This window comes from Girardinichthys multiradiatus, chromosome 13, assembly GCF_021462225.1.
Source record: "Girardinichthys multiradiatus isolate DD_20200921_A chromosome 13, DD_fGirMul_XY1, whole genome shotgun sequence".
Taxonomy (NCBI): Eukaryota; Metazoa; Chordata; class Actinopteri; order Cyprinodontiformes; family Goodeidae; genus Girardinichthys; species Girardinichthys multiradiatus.
The window spans coordinates 16,639,198-16,657,315 of record NC_061806.1 but is presented as its reverse complement, the minus strand read 5'-3'; the positions used below and the strand labels follow the sequence as shown (position 1 = coordinate 16,657,315).

General features: G+C 36.7%; 1 protein-coding gene across 1 annotated transcript in view; it reads left to right on the top strand.

Annotated features, from left to right (window-relative positions):
• adgrb2 (adhesion G protein-coupled receptor B2) overlaps positions 1 to 18,118 on the top strand; it is a 353,452-nt gene that overhangs the window by 248,497 nt on the left and 86,837 nt on the right. Inside the window, exon 18 of the mRNA XM_047383933.1 lies at positions 5,206 to 5,332. Within this exon, the coding sequence (XP_047239889.1) occupies positions 5,206 to 5,332 (127 nt within the window). The remainder of the gene's footprint in view (positions 1 to 5,205; positions 5,333 to 18,118) is intronic.

Sequence of the window (18,118 nt, the reverse complement as noted above, 5' to 3'; positions counted from 1 at the left end):
AAAGATTAGGGTGATGGCAAGAAGGCATTCTGGTTTTAAACCCTTGGAGCTCATCAACAAAGAGAAATGGTCAACAACACAAGTAGAAACATGCAAAAAGCTGGACTGGAAATATGAGATCAGTTTGATTGTTGCAATACCAATAACAAGAAGGTTCCAATGATTTTTGGCATGCCAATTTGTGTTAGAATAAAAATAGAAAGAGTTTTATTTTCTTATTTCAAAAATGAGACCCCTTGTATATTGTTTTGTGATTTTTTTTTTTTTTTTGGCAATCCTTGCCTCATTTCCAGTTAGAAACAAATTTCTTGTTTAATTAAAAAAATACTTTTAAATCCAAATCTGCCTGTAGAACAATTTTTCAGTTTTTTTAATTTATTGTTATATGTAAGTAAAATGCACTCGTTGTAAAGTACACATGGGATCCCTGTAAATACAATAAAAACAATACATAGATGGAATAAAGACATGTTTAAACTGTTAGACAAGAAAAGCATGGACTAATGAGCTAAAACATTCAAATTTCAGTTCTAAATATTTTACAGGTTCTGAGCACAATCATATATTCAAATTAACATGTTCAGTTATCTTTGACTTTAACAAGACTATTTTTAACTGAGGAACTAATTGTGATTCACTGTGGCAACATTAAACAATGCTCTGTTTTGTAGTGAACAATTCCTGTAAATCTTTAGGAGAACACTTTGCTTTTTCAGAAAACAGTTACATTTTTTGCCCTTGAGGTCATAAACTGATGAGTGTGTCTGTAATGCGTGAAATGTGTAGTTGAGTCAAAATGCATGCTTTGCCCCTTTCTGTGACTTAAACTATACAAATTTAAGACAAATGCCTTAGCCAAATTTAACCGCTTGTAATAAGATGTGCTTGCATGCCTGTTTTTGCATGCACCCTTTGGTAATGTTTTCCTGTGACAAATTGCATGCAAATCTCTGCCTGCAGGGAAAGGAAAAAATAGCTGGATTAAAAACTCTCAAGCATTTTCACTGTTTTTTGATTCCTTTGGATGTCTTCCATGAACTGTTGCCAAAGTACCAACAGGTACATCTTTAGTAAGCATTGCTGGGACTTTTTTCTGTGAAAGTTTCCCTTGATAAACATCTGCTTTTTCATAAAGCAAAGTGTCACAGTTTAAGAGTACCGGTAAATACAATCAGTTGGATTTTTGGAATTCTTCGTTTTTGACATCTGATACAAAAATGTACTGTAACTGACCAGGCCCTTCAATCAAAAGTGATTCCTGCAACAATGTCTCCACATAGCTGGTTTAAGTTGGCCTCATTGTTCCAGTGATGGTCAGATTTGAATATTTTAAAGCCTGGTCTTAATCATTCAATGATGAACTACTTGCTTAAATGCAGTTTCAATATTTTGCCTACTGTACATTTTTTGTCTCTTGTTTCTGTTTCTTCTTTTTGCATTTTAAAACTCAACTTCTAACTAGGTTATGACCCAGCCAGAAATGGGAATATTGTAATTTAATCCACCATTTCAAAATCAGTAGCGCATAAGGTGAGAAAATAATTAGTTAATTGATTTATGACGTAATCTACTAAAATTTTACAGATTTCTTGGAAAGATGTAATCTCATGAAACCTTTATAAATGAACTTTAACTAATGTTCAAGTTGTCTCTGTGTTTAATTAAGATTTTAAGCAGATACATTTTAATGTGAATACCTACTATATTGTAAGTAACCAAGTAACCAAGACATACAGTATCAGACCTTACGGAAACTAACTAATATACATTGATTTTAAAGAACTACTGATTGCTCTACAAACAAACAAACAAAAAAAAAAACATCAGAAATAATAAAGACATCCTGAAATCCTTGACCCTTGGGAATCTCCTGTGATGGCACTTATTGATGTACTGGAAATTGAACATACAGTTTGTGAGCTGGACAAGACTTGTTCTGGTGCACTGCATAGATTCTCACTCATACTTGAGTGGCAGAGGAAACAATCTGGGTCACCACCTCAGTCACAATTCCTTTGACTGGTCCTAAACATTTTTTCAACAAAGTTTGGATGTATAGTCCTGCCAGGTTTTCTGCAAAGTGAGCAATGTTAATTTCATTAGCTGAAATATCTTATCTTGCTATCTTGCTAAATCATCAAAGGACTCTAATACCTATAAAACGTATCCCTTTGTCAAAGAGAAGCATACCACCCAATAGAATACATTTTTGATATTGTTTGTGTCTTTAACTTCCTCCTAAATATCTAGCAGTATTCCTACTGAGTGGAGTTAGGTCCAAAATATTTCCAAAGATATCGGGCATACTTTTTAGTAGGCCAGCATTTCTGTACTAAATTTGTATTTTTATTGGTCTTATGTAATATTATATTTTTGTGAAAAGTTCAATTTTTAGGTTTTCATTAGCTGTAAGGTCAAATAAATAAAACTTCAAAATGAATAGAAATACATCTTTGGAATATATCCCATGGTGTATAATGAATCTCACTTTTTAAACTGAATTACTGAAATAAATGAAATTTTTAATAAAATTATAATATATTGAGATGCACATGTACTATTAAAACAGGAGCTATGTCAACTTAATGTTTTAGATACAATTTTCTCTCCATTAAATACTGTGGGGGCGTATTGCTATTAGCTCAGAAAGTGGGTATTTATGTCCTGCTCTAAAACATTAGCAGCAAAACTAACAGGGTACAGCAGACTGTCTACAAAATGATAAAATGTCAGTCATTTTGCTGTGATAAAAGCAACTGCACAAAGTGCTGATTAAAACGGGAACAAAAAGCTGTTTACCCACTTTTAGATGTGGTCCGTTTGAGCTTATTATTGGTGTCTCCTTTGTTTTATGATATTTAGAGAGACAAAAACAGGGAATCTATTGTTTACTTAAATTCAGAGCACCATCAAAAGAAAAATATTTTTATAATAAATCAAAGAATTTCCCTAGCATGAATTGTACTCTGTTTCACCTCCTATACACATCTATTCCCTTTTGAAACACCCACGTACTGGAATCAGAAGATGTTGCGGCATCAGTTGCATAAGTTGTTTATAGTCTTTAATGAGCTACAGCTTGCTAGGTATAATCGGCCCGTTATCTTATGGTCAGATTGGGTTGCCTTTGTGCTACACAGGACACAGTTATTTAATATAAGTTTTCCTTTTTTTCTTTCATCATGGAAAAGGAAGCCGCACTATACTGAAGTTGTTGGGTGCTCAAATTATATATATGGTGCTAAAAGTATTTGTATCAACGGAAAAATAAAAACTTCCTCTAGACGTTTTGTTTCCTCTGGTTGGTGACTCACTGTGCCCTGGGGAGCCAACATTTGCATGAATGAAATGTTTTTAAACAATCTTTTTGAAGTTAAAGTCAGAGTAATCTTTGACAAATTTTACATGAAATTTCACAAATAAAAGAACCCGTTTAAAGAAAACATGCTTTTTATTTATTGGTTTATTTTATTTACAGTATTACAGTTTTTTGTTTTTTTTATCTCAAAACCTCAGCCGCAGTTGTTTGTAAAAGTATTAACCTCCACTCCAATCTGAAACCTTTTGCAGTCTCTAACAGGTTTTCTTCCAAAGTTTTTACTCCACCATAACAGCCAGATTTGCACAGTGTACAACTAAAGGTTTTCCTGTGGACAGATTCTCTCACCTGAGCTGTAGATTTCTGCAGCTCCTCCAATGTTAACATGGCATTCTTAGCCACTTCTCTGATTAATTCTGTTCTTGTCCAGCCTGTCAGGTAATGTGCTCTCGTCTCTTGGTAGATCTGCAGTGTTGAGAGGGTTTTTACCTTTTCAAATAAAGAATTAAATGATGCTCTGTGAGATATCCAAAGCTTGGAGTACTGTTGTGGAACAAAACTCTTCAGAAAGCTTCTCTACAACTTTTTTTCCAGCCCCATCTTGTGGGTTCAGTAGTTCATTTATAATGCTGTGTTTTCAATAATGTTCTCTAGCAAACATTTAAGGCCTTCACAGAACAGATGTATTCATACTGTGATTAAATTACACAAAGCTGGATTTTATTACATAATTAGTCAACCTCCGAATGCAACTGGTTGTATTGGATTTTAGTTAGGGGCATCACAGTAAAGGGGGCTAAATACTAATGCATATCAAACTTTTCAGGTGTCCATTCTTAAAATGCCTGAAAACAATGCTTATTGCATTGGGCTGTCACATACAATCCTAATAAAATACAATGAAATCTGTGGTTGTAACTTGCCATTATTAGAAAAAGTTCAAGGGGTAACAATATCTTCCCAAGGCACTGTAAAATGATTTTTGCATGCAACCTGAACATATTCAATTAATGATCAAACATCTCTCACAGGTCTGTTTTACTTCAGCTTACTAAAAGCCTAATAAGATGAAAACAAAAAGCTAAGTTGTGATACAATATAACTGTGAGACAATAATGAAGCCCCCTTGACCCCAATCACTAGCTTGTGTTTGTTTCTAAATGTGCTTCTAACTCTCCCTGGTGGGTAAAAACAGAGAATATCCAGGGTTAAATATAAGGTCAGTGTGCTATGGGAACGTTGATGATAATTAGTTCAGTGACGGCCTTATTGATTGAATGCTACAGGGAGCAGTTAAAAGGAAGTATTAAGGGAGGTGGAGGTAAAATAAAAGGAAGAGTGCTATAACTATAAAATATACAAGGTTCTATTGAGGGAGATTATGTGCTTGCTTCAGCAGTACCTGTGTGTCAAAGCAATTGACCATTTAGTGCCATCTGACCTCAATCCAAACAGTTCTTTAGTCAACAAATTGCTGATGTAACATATTTTTCCCAAGGCCTCAATTCAATTTCATATTCATTCGGTTTGTTATAGACCTTAAGGTATGAAATAAAAAGAACAAAGGGCTGAACCAAGATGTGACAGAACGTGTTAAAGCAGCTAAGAGCTGATTATGCGTTTCATTTCAGCAGAGTGAATGGAGGTGTCATTGTAAATGGGCAATCACTAAATGACACAATGTAAAATGAGAGAACATGCTGAACTAAATGGTCACGAGCGTCAAACCACTGAAATTTTCAGAACTGAAACATATGTATAGTCATGATCCAGGTTTGTGACTATTTGTCTCATTCTCACAATTTATTTCCCATATGATATCCCACCCAACCCTTCTACCCTACACCCCCCCACCCCCCAAACCCCTCCCTGCTTTCTATCTCCAGGGAAGCTGGCGCAGAAAACTGGGGCACAGAAGGCTGCCAAACGCTTGCATCAAACACTGTCCACATCAAATGCCTCTGCAGCAGGATATCCACCTACGCCGTGTTAACGCAGCAAGCTAAGGACCCGGTAAGTCACCGGCACATAGCCCGATGCACTCTGCTGGACTTTAAATGGGGCTAACAAGGCCGCTATTACCAAGGGTCAGGTCAGTGATCCAACAAGTTTCTGCGCCAGGGATTTAGATTTTGCAGATTTTCCAAAAAGGCATGGATTTTCTTTGAGACATATGGGAGAAAACTGCTAAACTGACTTGTGCAAGTCTTCTTGCAAAAAGGCTGGTGCAGTTTGAACAGTGCTGTCCATCTCGGTATTCTTTTCACACTCCTCCATGTGGTGCTATTTTAAGCATTATGTCTATACTTGTCCTGTTATATGTTGAAGCTGCCATTCTGGCATGTTATGCAACCTCTTTTGGGTGGAAACTTAATGAAGGTCAGGTTGTTGTTTAGTGAGTTATTTTCCTGTGACAAGGAAGAGTAGAGGTGTCAAACAAAAAAGGTGTTAAGACATTTTACTGTTCCTCGGCGTGATTTCTGACTGCAGCACATAACGTGTGGTTCCATAAATATTCTTAAGTGGCTGGAATTTGTGCTAAATATGTTTAAAAAAGGCTTTTTAGGGAATAAGGTGTATTGCACCCTCCATTTTTTCTGTTGTGCAAAAGGCCATTTGAATACTCGACAGCTCTTAGTTCACCTTAACTGTCACATGGCATATCATCACCTGATTTAGTTTAATATGATCTACCATTCATACCTATATTGCCCCTTTAGTACCCTACCCTAAGTCTTTCTTGGTGTTACCTGTCAGTTTTCTTCTGCTTACCACCTGTTTTACCCTAAAGTGTGTCATACATCTTCTGCTCCTATGTAGGATTTGGTGGGTTACAGATTCTCACAGTTCCAAGCACGGATGGACACTGAGACCGAGCAGTTGGCACATAACAAACTTGAATTTATTGGACAGTCTCTCTTGGTCAGACGGTCAGGTCAAGGTGATCCAATCAAACTGGCAGAGTTTTCGGCAGGGAGTTCAGGTTTGGGCAGGTGAAAAAGTCTGGTGCGGGTTGGGCAGACAGTGTAACCGTATAAGGGGTAAAACGGACAGATTATTAACTAGTCAAACGTGATTGATGCTAATGAATGGCCTGAAGGTGTTACCATGTACGTTTACATGACAATCTGACATCATACAGGAGGAACATCCCTCCTTATATGGCAGCTGCTGCAGATCAGGGTGATGAAGTTCAGGTGTCAGGGTCACAGCTCAGCAGCAGGCATGACTATGACAATTATCCAATCAAAAACAAACTTTATGTTAATGAAAATAGTTCTAGATCTAAATCTGCCAAGGTTATGAATAATTTTGGGCTGAAGTGTTCTACAAAACAATTGAGAACTGTAAGGCACATACAAGGGATAGTTTCTTTTACAGATTAAAAAAACAAATAAATAAGTAAATGAGGACAAATCACACAAATTTGATAAAAATCATCTGACAGGCTGTTGAACTTAAAACAAAAATGTTTTCACTGCCATTGCTAAACCTTTAGTGAATTCACTTTAGATGGCTGTTGTTGTAGATAAAACATTTACCAGCAGGTGGTGGAGAGTCAGGTATGTGTTACTGCATGCTGCAATGGAATGCTGCAAACTGACTCACTGGTACTTTTGCTAGCATCTCATTAAAACTACTTTAAGCAGTAGGAATGATAAGCCATAAAATGAAGGCATTTTTACAGCTGTAAGTTTTTAAAATCATGCTATACCTTGATACCAGTGACCAGCCAATGTCTACTCTTATGTTCTCAAAATGCTTCACTTAACGTTGGCTGTGTCATTTCCTCTATAATTCCTACAGTGGCTGTGTAAAAAAAAAAAAGAAATCAGTCCAAAGAGATAAGATTTGGCATATCAGGGTCTTTTCTCAGTGTGTGCAGATCATTCTTTCTTTAATGCCTGGTTTCAAAAAGAATAAGAAAAAATAGCTAGCAAGGCAGATGCTTAGTAAGCACTGGAGGGTAATTCTCTGTTTCTCAGAAATGGGAAGTGAAAAAGATAAAAACAAAAAGTGTTAAAGAGGGAATTTGGGTGAAGGAACTCAGAGGGTTGAACAGACTCAGAGGGTAGCCTGATTTTAGGTAGCAGAGAACTAACAGACACAAATAAAGAGAAATTGAATGCTGGCTGCACACAGTGGTTAGGCACAGCCAACCACTGTTGTCCAAAGGAAGAGCTCTGCAGTAATGTGGACATCTATCTAATGACCTTTTCAGTTCAATGCACCACTTCTATACAGGACTCTTTGGTGATGTGCTTAGACTGTTTAATTAGTTAACTGACCAACACTTTTACTGTTATTGGTCCCAGCCGGCTGCCATTTCCTAAATGAAAGCCTTATATCCTTAACCAAGATTCAGCCAAGCAGAAGACCTGCAGAATTTGCAAGTAGCACAATGCAGCATTTATTAGTTCAATAGTCAGTTGTCAATCAGTCTTTTTATTTAAAGGTGATGCATGTATGCATCCTTTGATGTCTGTCTCCATAATGAACTGGCGGCCAATCCAGGGTGTCCCCTAGCTCTTGCCCAATGGTTACTGGGGTAGGCTCCAGCCAAGCAACTTTGCAGAGGATTAAATGGTTACAGAGAACAAATAGAGAAATTGTATTAAATAAAACTAAAGCACTACACTTATAGTGTAGTTCTTTCTGACTTATTTTAAGTTCTACAAGTATACTTTTCTTCACTCATTCACACAGACAGTAACTAACTGAGCTATCTAATATATTAAACCATATGCAGCACACACTAAATTCTTCTTTTCTCTATATGCACACACCAACATTTAGATGAATGGAAACACTGAGAATTGGAGGACAACCTATAAAACCTTTAGAATGGCCGCTGTCAAAGGTTTAATCCATAGCTGTGTTACTTCAGCATAAATTACTAGGAGGTTAAAGGTCCTACAAAACCTTTTGAAAAAAAGCTTTGAAAAACAATTCCACTGTTGGAGTTCACTAAAAGTATATTGAAAGGATTGTGTCATAAATAAGTATTATTAGATCACCACCACCTTTATTTTTAATATATAACAAGTATTTTATTGTATATTTCAAATTTATCATTCAATTATATATAATGAAATAGATCAAAGTGTGCTTCAAAAGGAAGCAGCCTTGTTAGCTCAATAGTCAGTATACCATTTTTATTTTTGTTTAAATGTGATGCCTGTTGTCTGCTGGCTTTGACTGATTTCTTTATATACTGTACATAACCTGACAGACATGATGCTGAATGTGTACATGCAGCTGTAGATAACCCATCATGTGAACCATGAAATTAACATTAACACAAAAAACATTAGTGTGGTTGTCTGCTGCATGTGAGCTCAAAGTTTTGCCTGCCTATCAGCTCTTCTAAACATCCTCCGTCTATCAACAGACAGACACAAAATTATGTGAGTCATTATTAGGTCAGCTGGCTACCTTCCTTAGCAATTGGCAACGCACCTTCTTTTTTACATCATTGAAGGGTATCCCTATCTCTATAGGTAAACAATATTAGGAAAATATCACATTGCAACATTATTGTGTAATACTGCAATGGCAATTTCCGTTAGGACTAACCCACACTTCCTCACTACTCTCTTTTGTTTCTATCATCACATTATTCCTATCGTTTTCCTTGACCTGTACAATCATTGTCAATGTCAGTGTGAAATTATTTATATAGCACATTTGAAATTACAGAAGTGGACCAAAGTACTCAAACTGTAAACGGTATAAACAATAAAACAACAGAGGCAATGAACAAATAAAGTAGATAAAATACCAAATACAAACTGGAACTATCAGATCTTTTTGGGTCTCATATTCTGCTTCAGAACCTTTTACACACTCCAAACATGAGGGTTATGAAAGCATGATTGGCCTTTTCTACATCTTTAAATGAGAGATGTGGCTCCCATTTGCCCTCTTTTTCACTCTTGCTATTGGATGTAATTGGAAAAAAGTTTGATCTAACTGCAGAGATCTCATTTTGTCTAGTTTAAAAGCACTATCGACACTAAAACCCACATCCCTAACAGCAGCGTGATCAATACTGAGTGTGTTACATTTTCCAAAAGTGAAGTTTTATTATATTGAGAAAAAAAAAATGTAACCAGGTTTTTATGTCATTTAGACTTTTGAAAGTGCCTTAATTGACTCTTTACTTTTTGGAATAATGGGTAGATAAACCTAGATATCATGGAAAGGGATGTTATGTTTCCTAAAAAGTAGAACCCAAAGGCAGCAAGTACAGATTGTCACTAACATTTTTATAAGTTCTGGGCATAAATCACAGTTAATGTTCATCCAAGTGGCCAGATATTGTAATACATATATATGGAATCTGAGTTTTAAAGCATTGTTATTAAAATATTACAGCTCACAAAAGGCTGCATCCAAGCAGCACTTTGCGACTCAATATTGCATACATGTGTTGATAATTGTAAATTAATGTATTGTGCAGCTCTACTTATCTCCATTGAAAAACCAAACAGTTTAAATGTTCAAACCGAAGAGAAGAGTTTCTTTTCACCTGCAGGTTTGAATAAAGCCATCTGCGGTTACTTCTGTGGTCAGTTTTTGTCCTGGATTCTAGAAACCTAATTTATCTAAAATTACTTACAAAAAACAAAGAAATTCATAACTCTATTTGTCATCTTAATGTTTATGTGACTTACGTCCTAGCAATTTCCTAGTACTACCTCATGGCATACTACAAGTTCCAGATGCCAGCTGATATGGTGCAGCCCCTAATGAGTATGGTGAGGATGCCGCCCCCCACCCCACTAAGTGTGTCTCCCGATTAGGCTTGTGGGAAGAATTATATCTCCCAGCTGACCTTGAAACTGCTAGGAATCTCCCCGTTGGGGTTTTGGAGAGACTGGGAGGGCCAGGAATTTCCCCCCATCCCCCATGCTAGTCTGAAATGGGTTAAGCATCTTCGAGAATTCATTTATATTTTTAGCCTCTTTCTGGTGGAAAACAAAATTCCCTCTGGCATCTTGTGGTAATACATACGACTACATGACAATAACATGTAGCTTATTCATGTCCTGATTGCTTTACAAGAATAAATTAATATTTTCTCCGTATGCTATTCTCAGTCATGCAAAATTTGGATGCACGGTGTGAACGTGTGTGATGAATGATTTCAGTCATTACATTCCGTGATTTAGTTTTGATACTAGTTGCATACTCCACCAAAGTTAGAAGCCTTAGCAGACATTTTCATCCAGATCAGGGCACCTACTGTGATTAAAATTGAGGTGTCTTGTAAGTAGAAGTAGGTTGTTTTGTTCTTCTCAGTAGTCTCAAAACATTTTGAAATAGATATATCAAAAGGAATTAGGTAATGTTGATGTCCTCATGATCAAATTTCAATTATTTCTATGTTTCTTAGAGGCATTATTGCTGCATGGTTCAAAAGATACACTGTAAAAATGCATTATGGAGGTTGTTTTTACCAACATAAGAATATCCAAAACTATTTTAAATGCAGGTTTTTTTCAAGTGAAGTTTAGCTTCCAAAAGGCAGCATATCTATTTTGTGTTCGTACTCTCTTTGTAGACTTTTCTGACAAGTAAAACAATTTTGTTGCAAAGTTTAATAATATTAGCAAGAAAGTTACATATGTCTTCTTTTTTGTTGTTGCAAAGGCTCAGGATAATAACTTAACTTTTTTTCTCTCTTGTGCTCTCTTTTCAAGTTTATCTGGCAGTGTCAGGTTTTTGTTTTTAAACACAAGTTCAGTGATCTGTTCTAAGAGGCAAACTTATGTCACTGTTAAAAAGAAATGCCGTGAAAATATATTTGTGCAAATCAGCGCATTTACAAATTATATCAAAGCCTCAGATCTGTTCTCTTGGTTCAAAAGGAAAGCTTTTCCTTACTTTTACTAATGTTATTTTTCTAAAGTCCTATATCTTTATTAATTTGGTAATGTTAGTTTCATGGGTAAATGTCAACATAACTTTGTTTCTAAGAGCCCAGAAATCCTTTCTGCTGGGTGTTCTTATATTTTAATTCACTTTCTTAAATTTTACTAAGATTATTCCAAAGGACAGTATTATGTTAAAAGTAGGAGATCACTGCTGAGTAAAATTGTGAAAAATAATGCTTGTAAAACTGGCTTGCAGAGAGACAGATGCTCTATTTTTTCTGTTGGAATCCAGCTTCTAAAAAAAAATAGTACTTCAAGTAGCCAACATGACTTCATCAGTTGAATACACTATATTTAGTATTTCAAGGCTGTTCCATAAAGCTAACAGTTGTCTTGTTCATGTTGTATTTCAGCTAACTCCATGTCAGATCTCTTAAGCTGTGACATCCTCTATGTAGTGTACTGATAAGAGTCACCATTTTCATGTAAAGGTGAATGTAGCGAGTTGTACTATGAATTATTAGGACAGGAGCTTGGCATAGTGGTTTATCTTTCTCTCTGAGATCTGTTAGGAATGTTTTTACTCCAAACATAATACATTATTGAGTAAGTTAAGTCAATACATGAAAAGTGCAGTTGTTGATTAATATGCTTCGTGCTCCAAGCACATATATTTATATTATATTGTAGATATGTTTATACTGTTTAATTTGTATTGTATTGCACCGACTACTCTCCCGGATGTGGGGAAAACAGTAAAGGTGGACTCATCAGAGAACAATACATGTTTCACATTGTCCACAGCCCAAGATTTGTGCTCCTTGCACCATTGAAACCAACGTTTGGCATTGGCATGAGTGACCAAAGGTTTGGCTATAGCAGCCCGGCTGTGTATATTGACCCTGTGGAGCTCCCGACGGACAGTTCTGGTGGAAACAGGAGAGTTGAGGTGCACATTTAATTCTGCCGTGATTTGGGCAGCTGTGGTTTTATGTTTTTTGGATACAATCCGGGTTAGCACCCGAACATCCCTTTCAGACAGCTTCCTCTTGCGTCCACAGTTAATCCTGTTGGACGTGGTTCGTCCTTCTTGGTGGTATGCTGACATTACCCTGGATACCGTGGCTCTTGATACATCACAAAGACTTGCTGTCTTGGTCACACATGTGCCAGCAAGACGTGCACCAACAATTTGTCCTCCTATGTCACCCATAATGTTGTGTGCATTTCAATATTTTGAGCAAAACTGTGCTCTTACCCTGCTAATTAAACCTTCACACTCTGCTCTTACTGGTGCAATGTGCAATCAATGAAGACTGGCTACCAGGCTGGTCCAATTTAGCCATGAAACCTCCCACACTAAAATGACAGGTGTTTCAGTTTCATTGTCCAACCCCTGTATATGCCCTTGTAGTAAACAAGTAAGTTTATTCACTTTTACAAGTCATTTAGCAGAATTTGCTAAATTCTTCAACAGAGATCTACGTTTAGGATTCTTTAGAGTTAGACTGAAATATTTAAACTCTACACTTTTATGGTAAAACTCTATTAAAATATTTTTAACAGTTATGATCTTGCCTGCAGTAGATTAGATCTGATAATGTCTTTATTTAGGATAAATCCAGATTAGTTGGTCTAACAGTTAATTTGATAGGGACCTAGACTAAATCAGACCTGTACCATCTAAAGAGCTGTTGGTACAAACTATTTGCACTGAACAGTTTTCTAAAGAGAAGCCAAAGATTATTTACACAAGAAATAGAGGTAGCAGCTGGTGCATTATAAATGTGTAAAACCTGTACTGAGAAAGGAACATGTAAAGTCTTTAGTTTTATGTTTGACATTTACTCCGACTGGAAACACTTTACAAGTTTTGTTCTCAGTATATTTCATTTTTAACAATCCTTGTTGAAGCACCTTCTCCTGCACATGTTTCCTGAGATAATAAATATTTGGGTCTTTGTTCGTAGATCTATATTTTATAGTCTAAAGAGTTATAGTGTTTGCATTACCTGCTACGTCATTTTTGAGACTAGAGATTTCTTTAGATGCCAGATATCCACCTTTGTCTTAGTCCCATTCTGACTAGCTGTTAATTTCACCCTTCACGATCAACCAGTCTGGATTTATACTTACTTTAGACATTAACCAAGTCATCTACAGCAGGGAAGACATTTGACTGTTTATAACTTTTCACTTTAAATTTTTCAAAGTATCCCTTTCAGTATATTGAATTCCAGTGATACCTGACATCTACAGAAAGAACCTACAACAACTTTAATGGTTTGTTTTTGCAACAGTTAACAAGTCAGTCCATATTTCTTTGTTACCCTGCAAAATGATAAGAAGTACAAAGATGAGCATTTTCCATTGCTGACTTGAAGATGCAGGATTAGTTATGTGAGACAAAATCTCATGTACTCTGCTGACCTAGTGAGACTACAGTTATTTCTGATGGATTGTGGGGGGTTATTATTCCCTTCTCCTCCACTCCTTGAATGGCCCTGTTCCTTTTTTATTGAGTGTTAAGAAGGTCGAAGTCAGGTGATGCCCTGAAGTCGAGTAACTGCTGTTATTCATTACTTGGTCCCTTAGAGTTTGAATTACTTTTTAGAGGTCTGAAACCTATTACAGAGCATTAATTCCTATATTATGGTGCAACATGACGGCTGTGACCTATATGATGAACAGGTCATTCCAAGCGATATTTGTGCTTCCTGTGACTTCTCGTCCAGCTGAACAGTACTGACTTTTCCTTTGGAAAATGGGCTGAGAGAAAAAGCAGAATGACTTCTGTGGTATGTGGGACATCAATGAGGAGTGTGGTGACCATTAGTGAGTCCTCACTCAGCCCCCAGTACGACCATTAGACCCAGTGCGGAGAGCCTGAAGGTATAGGTCAGTGTTTTTGTGTCAATGGCTCTCAGCCAGAGGTTCCTGTTACTGGTGCTGAGTGCACTTTATTGCTTTAGCAGAGATTGGATTCTGGTGGAGATTGGTTGGGGAATTAACTCATTCATGCAATGAGTTTGCTACAGTGGACAGCTATTCAGAACTTGTTTTCTTGGATACAGTATGTTTGCGTGTTGATGATACAATTACATATAAGTTACTTCAATGGATTTTAATGCAACACTTTATGCAATATCACTGACTGGCCAACCAGTGGAAAGGAAGAATCTGTATCTCCCAACACACCTGGGTAGCTGTCACAAAAATGCCAACCACTTTCAGATTAAACTGGTCTTGCAGTTAAAAACATATTGATAACACAATTTAACAACTAACATTGCTGTTAAAATTATTGACCTTATGTCCGGAGGAGATTTCCAGAAAGTTTGAGTAAACAAACTCCACATCATGCATCAGTATAAATTGCGTCTGACATTTTTAGCATTAGTGTAACTACGTATTGAATATGCTTCAACCAAAGGGACTGTTTTTACAGGCTCTGTTGAGTGTAGTGGCTGCTAAACTGAGGATTGTGAGTAAATCATTTATTCTGGATTCCCCAAAGTAGCTAAAAATGCTGAGGTTAGGATTTCCCACCTGGCAGTGATTCAGGAAAAAATAAAAAAAATCTTTTAGAAACCTGGAAATGTGCTTCAAAGGGAGTTTTAGTGTGAGCGCCTTGTTTTTCTGTTCATTTGCTTGTATTGTCAGATTGCGGTAATTAGGCTTGGTTATCAGTGAGTGCAGTGCCGACTCATTTCGTTTTTGTTTAGTGCCATGGACATTGTTTTTGAGCGTACTGTTCAAAAACAATGTGTTTGTGTTGTTTTTGGTCAGCAGTGGTTTTCCTTCTTCAAATTCTCTCATGGATTCTATTTTTACTTTGTCTCTTTCTCATTGTTGAATCATAAAGCCTGACCTGAGCTGAGGCAAGTGAGGTCTGCAGTGCTTTAGAAGTTGTTGTGGGTTCTTTTATCACCTCCAGAAAGAGTAACCGATGGGCTCCCAGAATAAATTTGATAAGCAAGCCATACCTGGGAATGTTCTTCATTTCCGCATGTTTACTCCATCTGTGGGCAATGGCTCTCACAATCATTTAATTGAGTTCTTAGGTCTTAGAAATGGCTTTATGACCCTTTTCAGACCAAAATATTTCATTGACTTTGTTTTCCTTTGGTTTTGAACTTCTTTTGATCGGGACATGATGTGTCATTTTTGAGATTGTTTAGCCTATTTTAAGTTTTTAGTTAACTAATATTTGAGCAATTTCTTGTTTGTACAAACCTGGCAGTAATTGGGTGAGTGAAATTGAGCTAAACTTCCAAAGAATTTGGTTAATAAGGTCATTCGTGATTTATTAAGTTGATAAGTTAGGGTTTAAAACTCCTTTTTGTTTTCAGTCTGGCGATCATTATCCGATGTAAGAATTTTTCTAATCCAAAACATTTAAAAAAAATAAACTGAAAATAGAAGATATTTCAAAGTGGGCAAAAATCTTTTCACAACACTGTATTTAAAACGTGTGCTAAGTCTTAAGCACATGTTGTCCACCTGATTCGACACTTGAATAACAATTTATAAATGATATGTGTAAAGAATGAACATCTTGAAAAATATCCTGAGTAAGGCTATCATAATTCATTTATAAAAGGGTAGCAATAAATAAAAATAGAGAAGCAACTTCCGGACATGCAGCCCAGCTGGCCATTGACACACATACGAGGGGCTCTAAGCACATGTGCAAGTTAGAACTTACAATACAATAAATAATAGTGCACGCCGAGAACTTCCCAACACACACTCACATGCAGTGTCCAGGCTTCTGGAGCAGATCTGAGTATCAGCTGCTCAGCTCTGACAGCTTATCCTGGGCCACAGCACTGGGGACAAGGGGGGCTGAGGATTAACCTCCATGTTTAATAGAAAAAGGAGGAGGTGTGTGTGGGGGGGAGACCAGAGAAAGAGATGGAGGGATTTAGAAGCATTGGTGCTATTACAGGCCGTTTACAGTGAAGCGAAGGATAGCCGGTTAATCCTGTTTACTTTCTATAGCCGCTGAGGTTTCCACACATGTATCTGTGCGTTCACTCTGCTGTGTGTGTTTTTGGACTGCTTTCAGACACCAGACAGGTTTATACTTCAGAGAAATGGACAAGAGAGGAGGGATTGATTGAATTAGGTCATGAAAAGATACAATAGACTGAGCTACATAATTCTTAAAGTGACCAGTGGGAATATGAACCCTGTAGACACAGACTGGCTTTCACAGTACTCACAGGGATCACAAGATTTGGAGTTCAGAGGAAGTATTGGCTTTTGAAAAATCTTTTTAACATTTTGTTCTGCAACCCAATAAAGCAACTTATACCTCTTTGCATCAGTATTGTGATATTTATGTGAAAAAAATATATATACCTTTAGGTGATTCTGTCAGATTTGTTCTCATAACTGCAAGATTTGTAGCTTATATGCTGACTTAAGCAGCTAACTGGAAATTTGAGTGAAAAGGTCTGTGGTTTAAACATCACCTGAGATCTTAGTTCAGTTGCTGTAGATAAGTGCCCAAACAAACACACTGACTACAAGGAGGAAAATAACACACTCGGTATGGAGAGGGAAAAGTTTTTTTCTCCTTGTTCGCTATAATTTATTTATTAGCCAATTACAGCATGAAAGTCATTTTCTCTCAGGAATGCTGTCTTTGTCCTGTAAGAGCTTTCTCAAAGCTTTTCTGATATACCTGCAATACTAACTGCTGTTTGGTGCAATCGTTCTCATGAAATGATTGCCTCTGCCGGCAATGAGTTGAAATCTGTTACGTCTTGCTATCATTTGGTGCTCAGGGTTCCCTAATCAGAATGGAAACATTTTAGAGCTCACTCTATTATTTAGACTATTAATGGCCACTGTTCCTGATCTGACTGCAGAGAGGAATGACTGAGGTCCCGCAATATGGCAGCTCATATTTTAACTTATTAAAATCGGAAACGGCGCTGAGAAAGAAAACAAAGCCCTACTCCAGATGAAGCCAGTTCTACAAGGTTAAAGTATGCAAAGATCTTGCACTTGTCGACTATAATTAAAAGAGAAGGCATTCCAAAGTTTATTAATGATTCTGCGAGGAATTGGAGTAGAATTAATTAATTAATTGTTTAAAGGTTAGCCAAGTGAGAGCAGGGATAATCATCAAAAATGTGATCAGTGCTTCTCTGTGTGAAAATGAATAAAGGCTGAGCTTTGGTCATTAACACGTTTATGTAATAATTACACTTAAACAATAGAAATAAAAGGCGGCTTTATTTACCTTGGATGCATTTGAAAATAATTTTTTCGATTACTGAATAGATAAATTATCCTCCCATTGGGCCAGATATGAGATTCTTTCTGGTTTGATAACCTTGAATAAAAATGCAACAATTACTTGGTATTAATGTCATTTACATCATAGTTAAACAAATGTATAACATGTAGTAAGTCCGTGTCTTTGATATTGGGGGCCTAGTTTGATTTCCAGCTTCAAGAAGGGCATCCGGCATAAGAGCTCTACCAAGTCTGTCTGCAAGTTGTACTGACTTTCTGTGGCGAGCCCTGAAGCAGGGAGCAGCCGAGCAGACTCCTCCATCAAAGTAATGATAGTTCTAACATTTATTTAATGCTACTTTGATTTTAATACATAACTTTAGTAAAAAATATAGAATGAACATCTTCTTTTCTGTTCTGTGAAGTCATTATCAGTTACAAATACCGTGACATAGTAGAAAGATGTTATATTGCAGTGAGTCTGTGGAAGAAAAATAAATACATTCCCAGGGTGGTAGAAGGCTAACAGCAAGACAGGCCGACTCTGCTCTTAGCAGATTTTAAAACAACGCAAACTGAAAATGTTCACTATGTTATAAAAAAAACCTCTTTATTTGGCATCTCAATAAATTACTTTTAAATTATAGAAATGCTAAGACTGAAAACC